This window comes from Oncorhynchus nerka, linkage group LG14 (assembly GCF_034236695.1).
Source record: "Oncorhynchus nerka isolate Pitt River linkage group LG14, Oner_Uvic_2.0, whole genome shotgun sequence".
NCBI classification, from domain to species: Eukaryota; Metazoa; Chordata; class Actinopteri; order Salmoniformes; family Salmonidae; genus Oncorhynchus; species Oncorhynchus nerka.
In genome coordinates this window covers 31682881-31694183 of record NC_088409.1, presented here as the reverse complement: position 1 = coordinate 31694183, position 11303 = coordinate 31682881, and the positions used below count along the sequence as shown (strand labels likewise).

The 11303-nt window shown below is 41.8% G+C and overlaps 1 protein-coding gene across 1 annotated transcript; it reads left to right on the top strand.

The window, feature by feature from the left end:
* Nucleotides 1-2818: 2818 nt before the first annotated feature.
* Nucleotides 2819-4271, top strand: LOC115102632 (telethonin-like). Its single transcript, XM_029622778.2, has 2 exons — nt 2819-3104; nt 3337-4271. The coding sequence occupies exons 1-2, from the start codon at nt 2953-2955 to the stop codon at nt 3737-3739; spliced, it is 555 nt and encodes a 184-aa protein (XP_029478638.1). The 5' UTR covers nt 2819-2952; the 3' UTR covers nt 3740-4271.
* The last annotated feature ends 7032 nt before the right edge of the window (nt 4272-11303 follow it).

Sequence of the window (11303 nt, the reverse complement as noted above, 5' to 3'; positions counted from 1 at the left end):
AGCACCATACATTCCCATGATTTGTGAATCAGTTTGAATCAGTTCAGACCGAACAGCTAATGCCACAGCCGACAGCTAAAATTACTTTGAAAAAATACGATTTCTGCTAATATGGTGAAGTATCTAACAAAATAGCTACATTATTGCTTTTACTAATCATAAGATATTTACATATAATAGAAATTTCAGTACATTTGTGGACAAAATTCTTACTTAGCCTATTCGACCTTGAATTAGTCTTGATACCATACCTGGAGGGTGATGCATCATATTTTATATGTTATAAAGTTATAAAAAGCATTATCTGAGGAAAGGAAACAGATAACCAATATTTTAGATTCAATCAGAAGTAACATTTTGCTCTCTTGTTGTTTGAAATGAACCTTTGCTCACTTACTTTCAGTGCCATGATAACTCTGCATCATCCATATTTTCCTTGGGAACTGATGGATTCAACAGAACAGGCTGTTCTCATTGGGATGAATCCAAGATAACTGTCATTGCCCAATACCAGCTTACTAAGTTTCAGCCTCATGGCTAGAGGGTAATGCCAAAGAACCTACGCCATAGCCTGTGACAGCTTGTTCATTTAATTTTCCATGTGAAATTGGGCTGAAGAATTGCTGATGTATTTGAAGTACTAAGCTTTATGACACCAATGTAGCTTCCTGGAGAAGTGCATGATAACAGCTGCAGCACCTGTTGCTGACAATGGCATGTGGCACTGAATTATGACATAATCAACTTTGGCTGTTCTGTTCCTGACTCATCGATGGTACATTTTCAAAGCTGGAAAGAGGGAAAGTTGGTATGAGGTATGCAGAGAATGTCAGTTCAGGGAGGCATCGTCAATCTTCCATCACTGCATCAATCATTGCTCACATGCCTACCCGTTGAACTCATGGCATGAAGCTGTTTCATCATAGTGTCCTTTTCAGTGGGACAGAAAGTGAATAGCGCAGAGGCTTGCTGGGACATAGCTTCAGAAAGTGGCTGGGGCTGGGGAATAGCTGCCGAGGTTGACAGCCAAGGTGTCTGTTTCTGAGGCTGTGTTGATCTGGCAATGACTCTGAAACCTGACCATGCACCTTACAGAATGACCCCAAATCATTTCCCCAATGGGCACTTGATGTTCCTCAATCTTAAAGAGGCCGTTATACTGTCTCATAGACCCATCAGCCATGATTTATCAATGTATACTGAAAAATATATATACGCAACATGTAAAGTGTTGGTCCCATGTTTCATGAGCTGAAATAAAAAATATGCACAAAATCTGTGCACAAATTTGTTTACATCCCTGCTTTTCTCCTTTGTCAAGATAATCCATCCACCTGACATGTGTGGCATGTCAAGAAGCTGATTAAACAGTATGATGATTACACAGGTGCACCTTGTAGTGGAGACAATAAAAGGCCACAAAAAATGTGCAGTTTTGTCACACAACACAATGCCACAGATATGCCACAGTTTTGAGGGGCAATTGGCATGCTGACTGCAGGAATATCTACCAAAGCGGTTTCCAGAAAATGTCATGTTAATTTCTCTACCATAAGCCACCTCCAACGTCGGTTTAGAGAATTTGGCAGTACGTCCAACCGGCCTCACAACCACAGACCACCACTGCCCAGTCATGTGAAATCCATAGACTAGGTCCTAATTTATTTATTTAAATTGACTGATTTCCCCATATGAGCTGTACCTGTATATTTTTGTTCAGTGTAGTTTGATTGGTGTTTGTATTCCTCCCTAAAACTATGATTAGAAGAAAATGATCACATCTAAATAGTCAGTTCATAGTTTCGATGATTAATCTACCATGTTGTTATTAAAATGGTGTAAAGTAAAGATCACATTTAACAGAAAGGCACTATATACACAACAACTTGCTTGTGAGACCCACAGTTGGTCTATGACAAATGTAGCATAACATATTGTTTGTCTAAAGTGATGATTGGTGATCAATAAAGACACAAACTTGTACAATTCTCTGTTTTCTCTAGAAAAGGATCTAGATAACATGTATGGCATCGCTAAAAAGGCCCTGATGTTGAAAATATCTTAAATATATTCTTTACTACTCAAATCTGGTCAAATCTGTTCAGTGACAAAATAAGTATTGTTAAAGGACAATGTAAAGAGAGGTCCATCTATTGCAAAACTTCCAGATAGTATGCTAGCATTTCCAGGATCTATACCTCTACATCATCACATGGAATTATTGTACCGATACAGGGCAACCCTTACTGAGGAATGCCTGGGTAATCTGTCCACTAATACATGCACTGATAATTGCAACTTTGACGCGTGATACAAGAACAATGGACTCCGAACATTACTCTAAGTCTCCACCTAGGTTTATTTATACAACTGTACAATTCTTTGGGGGAAAAAATAGATGATGAATGAATGTTAAATACATTCAGATGAAGGTGAAAATGTTCCCTGTACTTTGGCTCTGACATTTGGGTGAAAGATGAAATACAATGTATACTATGTGCACAATTCTGCCACCAGAGGTCATATTACATTGAGCAATATCCTGAAGCATTTACCCTATGAGATATCTGAGAAGTCTGAGGAGCATGACTGACCTTTAACCTCCTTGTGTGGTTTGGACTGGCTAATACAACGCTAATACAACTCAATGAAATTAAAGTGGTGTTCGTCACTCTTTCCACTGGTCGCCTTCCTCACAGGACAGCTGTAAACCAACCTGAAACGCCAAACAACCTGAGCCAACCACGGTGACAGCATTGGCAATGGTATGATGTAGTAGGGTAAAAATAGAACCTTAACATTATAAGAGGCTCTGGAGAACCACAGTACAACACACAACCGCACACACAGACCAACTGTCCTTCATCTCCATCCAAAATCAAGTCCCAGAGAAGCCTATAGATTAGCACATCTAACAGGTAGTCAGTGAACTCTCTCATCTCTGTCTCCACTATGCTCTGCACACACAAGATTAACAGTCTAAACAATGGGGATGTGTATCTGGTAAATGCCCACTGCGATGTAAAGGAGAAGGACCAGGAGAAGAAGGAGTCCTACCAGGCCACTTGGTTGGACTTGGTGATGGAAACAAGACCAGAACAACAGTATGTATATTAGCATGATCGATAGTTTCATCAAATTTAGCTTTTAATCACTGTTCCAGCCGAGTGCTGGTGGTCATGTTCAATGTGTGCCACAAATTCATTATCATAATTCACTAAATTAACACATTTTCACAAAGATTATATTGGTCTTACAAATAAAGTGTCTAAGAACAGCAGCAACAGCAGGACACTTTCAAACTGCTCTTTAAAAAATGCTATTGCTTGATTCCAGGACCACATTGTTTGAAAACGACTCCTCGAGAAAGGAGACCTACAAGCAGAAACAGATGGCTCATTTCTTGGTCCAGAGAAACCCCAGTCAGAGGATCAAGATGGGCACAAGGGGTGGGATGCTGAAGGAGTACCAGCTGCCATACAAGAACGCCATCCGTGTGCCCATCTTCACTCCCAGCAAAGCCGTCCCATCCAAAGACCTGTACAGATCACCTTCTCCATCAGAGTACAAGTCTATCATGGAATTTGAGACGATCGCCAAAGGAGTATGTTCAGATAAACAGGAGATTTTCGAAATCACTAAGGACTTACCTAAGGTCTCCCAACCTATCCGTGTTAACTTCAGGGCATCTAGTCTTATATCCCCAACACGTGACTTTTCACACTCCTTCAGGGGTTGAAAAGGAAGAATGAATGTAGGACATTGGAGGTAAAATGTAAAATCAGAGGAAATGATATCAGCAATGTGTAAATGGAAAAAGGGAAAGTTGAAGGGAATTATTAATTTATTTATAAAAGAGACTTTTAATTTTAACATACTTCTGGCTCTGAAAGTTATGTTGAGGGAGCTGTTAACGTGTGGAAAGGATCAAGTGAATTTGAATGGAACAGTGCATGACACCATTTTCTGGGTCAGTGTCATAGACATCATGGTCAGTATATTCAACCTAGGAATGTTTTTTATTGGCAAACATCAAGGTATTTTCATGGACATTAGCTGGTGCTGCTATACAAGGAAACAGAAGGTAATGTCGCCATCTAGGGGTGAAGCATCAGCATGGAGATGTATATGCCTTTCTTATACTATATGTAACTTTTTGACTGGTGTACTGTGATGTGATGTGATCTGTAATGTAATAAATAAATCAAATAATAAAAATGAATCCAAACAAAGGATTTATTTATGGGATCTCATCCCCCACCCATTCAGTATATATTTTCACAGGTGTGTTTATTTGATTTCATTAACAGACAGACTTGCTCATAGTGGACATCAGTAAATACCATTCTAAAGGTTCTGTGTAATAGAGCCCCACAGTGGAGGTGTTGTAACACCCATAAAACCTAGCGGTCAAACAGGGAAATGGTTCTAATCGTTATTCCACCATTTTTCCCATAGGGAAATAAGGGCTGTGTTTCATGTATGCTTACCCTGCCTGGCAAGACGTTTTGAAAACAATGTAAATATCTCTCGAACAACTTTTATCAATATATTCGGCATTATTTACTCTCAGTTTCGAAAATGCTAATTATCATCAAAGTAGACATCATGCAAGACTGCAAATCCCTGCAAGCTTCTTGCAGGTCATATCTAGCTGACACCTTTTCTAATAGGTATTGTGCCAATTTAAAACTTGCACAAGACAGTTCACAGGATTGTCAATTTAAAGAAATGTAGCCAATTTATTATTTACTACATTTAGCTAACATTAGATAGTTAATCTAGAGATTACTACCTCAGGGTATGCCTACACAATACACAGCCCTTATTTTAAGTGTTTCAAAAATCCTTATGGGAAAAATGAACGGTGGAAAAACGATTTCCCTGTTTGACCGCTAGGTTTTATTGGTATTATGACTCATACTGTGGTACTCTATACTAATTCATTTCTGTGGTAATGTTGTATTTGATGATGCAGTTAAACATCTACGCCACCAGGTGGCATAGTGAACATACAGTTACTACAGCAAACAACTTGGTGTCACACAGTATACACTGAGTGTACAAAACATTAGGAACATCTGCTCTTTCCATGACAGACTGACCAGGTGAATCGAGGTGACAGCTATGATCCCTTATTGATGTCAGTTGAAAAATCCACTTCAATCAGTTTAGATGAAAGGGAGGAAACAAGTTAAATAAGGATTTTTAAGCCTTGAGACAATTGAGACATGGATTGTGTGTGTCATTCAGAGGGTGAAAGGGCATGAAAAAATATTTAAATGCCTTTGAACTGGGTATGGTAGTACACTGCTGGGGTTTTCACGCTCAACAGTTTCCTGTGTGTATCAAGAATGGTCCACCACCCAAAGGACATCCAGCCAACTTGACACAACTGTGGGAAGCATTGGAGTCAACATAGGCCAGCATCCCCGTGGAACGCTTTCAACACCTTGTAGAGTCCATGCCTTGACGAATTGAGGCTGTTCTGAGGGCAAAAGGGGGTGTAACTCAATATTAGAAAGGTATTCCTAATGTTTGTACACTCAGTGTAGTTAACCCACTCTGCAGAGTACTGCTGACCAAATCCAACCAAATCAATCAAATATCATTTTATATGTCACAAGAAGAATAAAATACAAAAGAATGAAGCTATAGACAGGGAGTACCAGAAACATAACACTGTGCATGGGTACGAGGTATTTGCATATATGTACATAAAGTGACTAGGCATATCACAGTAGCAGACGCTGAATGATCTCTAGAGGTCCCGTCCACGGTCCTCCTAGTTCAAGTTCAGTTACAGTTCCACACCTCTGTCCCACCTTCCCACATAGGAACATTGGGCACGCCGGGCTACTGCTTCAGCCTAGAACCAGCACCCTTGTCTGAGGTGGGGGGAAATGACTTGTTCCTGGCGGTAGATACAGCAGATAGAGGATTACCATGCCTCAAGGATTACCATACCTACCCGAATGTAGTACTAAGGTTTATTAAATATTGTCAGGGGGGCTGTTTTGAAGCCACCACGCAGCCATTTCGATGCTATAAAATGTATTTATTCATGTCTGTATTTGTTTTTGACAAGTATATTCTATTACAGACACCATAATGCATACTTTTAAATTATATTAAGTGAATTGAACCTGAAAATTCCAAATAAAAACATAAAAAAATATTCCTGATAGCATTTTTGTTTTACAAATGTTACTGTCCCCACTAGAACAAAGAAATACTTAAATACATGTCATTTTGTCCGTGAAACATTTAAACAAAATTTAGTACAATTCCATTCATTCCTATGGAGGACTGCTCCTTCTGGGGAGTACCAATATGGCAGTCAGTAGCTTCAAAGCCTCTCATTGGCCATTACATGGCATTAGCATTCCAGGGTTTATATACATCGTTGTCTATCTCACAGCCACACAATGAGTTTCAACAGAACTTTGTAAGTTTTTTTCAGGAAGCTGATAAAGCATGGGCAGACACACCTGTCTAATCAATCCTTATCTAACTCACTTTATTGGCCTGGCAGGCCAGATCCTGTTTCTTGGGTAAATATTTGTCTCTTTTGAACAGTCTGACGTTATACACCACTATTATAAAGGCGCTGCCTCTGAAATATGGGTGCAAAGTTCTCTAGTCATGGTTCACATGGTTCATATTCACTAATCACTAATTGTCACTATTGTGAAGGGTTGCGCTGATCGAATCTGGTATCAGGATAAATATGACACTGAGTCACCGATTTTATGCTATGTATTTTTCATGAGCTAAGCAATAAGTGGTAAATGCAATTTTCGTATATACGGGCTCTCTGTCACACCTCGCAGGGCAAACAGAGAACTGGCCAACACCCTAAAGATACATTCTTTAAATACTATGACAGTAGTAGTTCCTGCTTCCGAGCTGGCCTGTCAGAGTAGAGATCAAGTGTGGTTTAAACTTACTCAACCTATGTTGATTGTTGGCGCCCTAACTGGTCCCAGCCCCCGGGCGCTCCCATTGGCAGGTGTAGTTGTTGCTGGGCAGAATATCTATGCGCTCATACCCTAAATACCGTTATCTCACATCTGGTTCTTGTTACTGCTAAGTTTGAGTTCTAACAAAAGACAGTCTGTTTAACTGCCTACATGCTGTACGTGTCTCCCACAACTCATGATAACTGCCTATACCTCAAGGCCACAGCCTTTCCGCTAGTCACATCACATGTTGCAAAATGTTGCTTTTAATATACACAGACACCCTCATGATAGGCAAAGCATATTTTCAATCCTCACACTATTCACTAATTGTCTCAAACGTTTATTGAAAACAAATAGGCATACATTTGCACAATGAGCACTATTTGTCGCTCAAATACATACACTACCATTCAAAAGTTTGGGTTCACTTAGAAATGTTCTTGTTTTTTAAAGAAAAACTATTTTTTTGTCCATGAAAATAGCATAAAATTGATCACAAATGTCATGTATTGTCATATTATGTATTGTTCCTGTTCTTTCTCTTCACTCCGTCTCCCTCTACTGGTCGTATTAGGTTACCTTCTCTTCCTCTCCTTCCCCCAGCTGTTCCTCATCTTCTCTAACTACCTCGTTCACCCTTTCCCACCTGTTCCCTTTTTCCCTCTGATTAGGTCTCTATTTCTCTCTCTGTTCCTGTTCCTGCTTCTGTCTTTGTCAGATTCTCGTTTGAGTTTCTCATGCCAGAACCAAACTATCGTCTCGTTTGCTTCACCCTTGTCCCGTCCTGTCGGAATCTGCCTGTTCATCTGATGCTACGTGTGATCAGGTACCTCTGTCCTCTACAACCCGCGCCTACCCAGAGAGACCAGCAGTTTGTCGCCGCTAACCCTGCTATTCTCCTCTGCTGCTAAGAAGGGGACTCTTCTGACTGTTTTTGTTAAACCGCTTTTGGGTCCTCACTCACCTGCATAACAACAAATACAGTGTAGACATTGTTAGTGTTGTAAATGACTATTGTAGGTGGAAACAGCTGATTTTTAATGGAATATCTACAAAGGCATACAGAGGCCCATTATCAGCAACCATCACTCCTGTGTTCCAATGGCACGTTGTGTTAGCTAATCCAAATAATACCCGCAAAACACCAGTCTCAACGACAACAGTGAAGAGGTGACTCCGGGATGCTGCCCTTCTGGGCAGAGTTGTAAAGAAAAAGACATATCTCAGGCTGGCCAATAAAAATAAAAGATTAATATGGGCAAAAGAACACAGACACTGGACAGAGGAACTCTGCCTAGAAGGCCAGCATCCCGGAGTCGCCTCTTCACTGTTGACATTGAGACTGGTATTTTGCAGGTACTATTTAATCAAGCTGCCAGTTGAGGACTTGTGAGGCGTCTGATTCTTTAAACTCGACATTAATGTACTTGTCCTCTTGCTCAGTTGTGCATCAGGGCCTCCCACACCTCTTTCTATTCTGGTTAGAGACCGTTTGCGCTGTTCTGTGAAGGGAGTAGTGACAGAATAACCCACCTAAACAGGACCAAGCAGCGTAAAAAGGAGGAACAGCGCTTAATGGGGAAATGGACCTGGGATGAGATATTAGATGGAGCATGACCCTGGACACAGCCGGGGGAGTATCGCCCGTCATAAGGAGGAGATAGAGGCAGCGAAAGCGGAACGGCGAAACAACGAGGAACAATACCGGAGTATAGAGGAACGGTGACGATATGAAGGTGCACGGAAGCCCGAGAGGCAGGGGGGGCACATGAGGAGATTGCATGAGTCAGGTAGGAGACCTGAGTCAACTCTTCATGCTTACCGTGGGGAGCTTGTAACTGGTCAGGCACCGTGTTATGCAGAGATGCGCATGGTGTCTCCAGTGCGCTATTCTAGCCCGGTGCGCTCTATTCCAGCTCCTAGCATTTGCCGGGCTAGAATGGGCATCCAGCCAGGACGTATTGAGCCAGCTCTATGTTCTGGATATCCAATACGTCTCCACGGTCCAGTGTATCCTGTGCCTCCTCTCCGCACTCGCCCTAAGGTGCGTGTCACCAGTCCAGTACCGCCAGCACCAGGCTTCCAGTGAGCCTCCAGGGTCCAGTACGCCCTGTTCCTGCTCCTCGCACTCGCCCTGAGGTGCATGTCCCCAGCCCGGTACCACCAGTGCAGGCACCACGCACCAGGCCTACAGTGCGCCTCGGCAGTCCGGAGCGTCCGGCGACAGTCCGGAGCGTCCGGCGACAGTACCCAGTCCGGAGCGACGGGCCACAGTCCGGAGCGTCCGGCGACCGTACCCAGTCTGGAGCGTCCGGCGACGGGTCATTCAGCGAGGGTCCCCAGCCCGGGGCCTACGGCGAGGATCCGCAGTCCAGAGCCTCCGACGATGATCCACGGGTCAGTGCTACAAGAGCGGACTCCGGGTAAAGAAGGGGGGTGGCGTCCAGAACCAGAGCCGCCACCGAGGATAGATGCCCACCCAGACCCTCCCATATAGGTTTAGGTTTGTGGCCGGGAGTCCGCACCTTTTGGGGGTTACTGTCACGTCCTGACCTTAGTTATCTTTGTTTTCTTTATTATTTTCGTTAGGTCAGGGTGTGAGGAGGGTGGTATGTGTGTTTTTGTCTTGTCTATAGTTATTGTATTCTATGGGGTTTTGATATGTCTAGGTCTATGGTGGCCTGAATTAGTTCCCAATCTAATTCTGATCAATTTGATATTTTAATGGTAAAAAAAAAGTGTTTCTTTCAAAAACAAGGACATTTATAAGTGACAACAAATTTTGATTGGTAAGTGTAGTTACAGTTGTTAGCTAGCTAGCTCATTTTAGCCATATTAGCATTGACATGAAATCCGTCAAACCACCTCAAAACAAGATATGGTATCAAGATGAAACAAGCTGAAACGTCCCACTTACAATTCCCCACAAGGCAGTTTCATGTCACATTTACCGACAGATGGCATCACTGTGCCATCTTACACCCATAACAATTGTTGCTAGCCATCTGGCCATCCAGAATCACAACAACTCATAGACTTCTGCCCCATTAAGGGAGTGAGCGCTATTTATAATAAGGGTTACATGGAGAAACTCGTACCTCTCTGAAATGAACATGACTGGCCCTCTCTTCAGCTAAATATATTTACCTAAACCCTTGTTTTATTTTCTTCTTCTTAAGCTAACAAGGGGTGGGCCTGTGCTTTTTGCCATTTTCTTTAATAAAAGGTAGGCTTATGGCACACCCCCTCAATTCGAGTCTTGGTTTTAACTTAACAGCCCTTCACGGAGGTAGGCTATTTAAAGAGTGCATGGTGGGTGGAGGAATTGACCGACAAATCTGTGGATATTGCAGCCTATAGCCTAATTTTGTCTGTCAAACAGGTAGACCTATCTCTTATTTCTTAAATAGGAAGAAATATGCTCCAACACAAAACCCTCTTGTTGTTAGTAAAGTCTAAAATGAAGACTGTGCCTACTCGAATTTGCATACTTTCAGCAACATGAGATGTCTATAGGCTAGTCCGTGCACAAGAGTGCTTTTTTATTTTTTTAGACTAGGCCTAATGAAAATGTATTTTCTGAAGAAGCCTTTGGAATCTCCCCCTGAACTGCCACCTTAGGGCTACACAGCACAGCCATTGGTTAGGCGGGACACAAAAAGGTTTTTGATCAGCAAGAGCAGAGCAGGCCAGGACTCAGGGTTTGAATATCCATTACATTGTGTAATGCAGCCTAGTTGTATTTACACCATCCCAGAAATATAACTGCACTTTGTAGCCTATAGGCTATAGACTATGGATAATTTGATTTAGACAACACTAAATAGCCTATAGATTGGTTAGCTGACAACTTCACAAAAACAATGTGCATGTTCACTCCCTTAATGGGGCAGAAGTTTGAGTTTTTGTGGTTCTGGATGGCTAAATAGCTAGCAACAATGACAAACTGCCATGTGGAGAATCTAAGTGGCTTGTTTCAGCTAATTTCATCTTGTTCTTGATACCATATCTTGTTTTGAGGTGTTTTGACTGATTTCCTGTCAATGCTAATATGGCTATATTTTGCTAGCTGGCTAACCAACAACTGTAATGATGTATTTGAGAGACAAGTCCTCATTGTGCAAATGTATTTGTTTTCAATAAACATTGAAAACAAGTTTACATGTTGTCACCAATCTAAGCCAACCCTGTTTTGCCCTATAGTTGCGCACGCATCCATGATATTGCATGACCAGCTAAGAATCAGAGATGGGGGGCTGCACTTGGCACACATTGATAGGCTATCCATAACCTAATAAGCAACCAATTCTAAAACACTGAGAAATATTGAAATGTAAT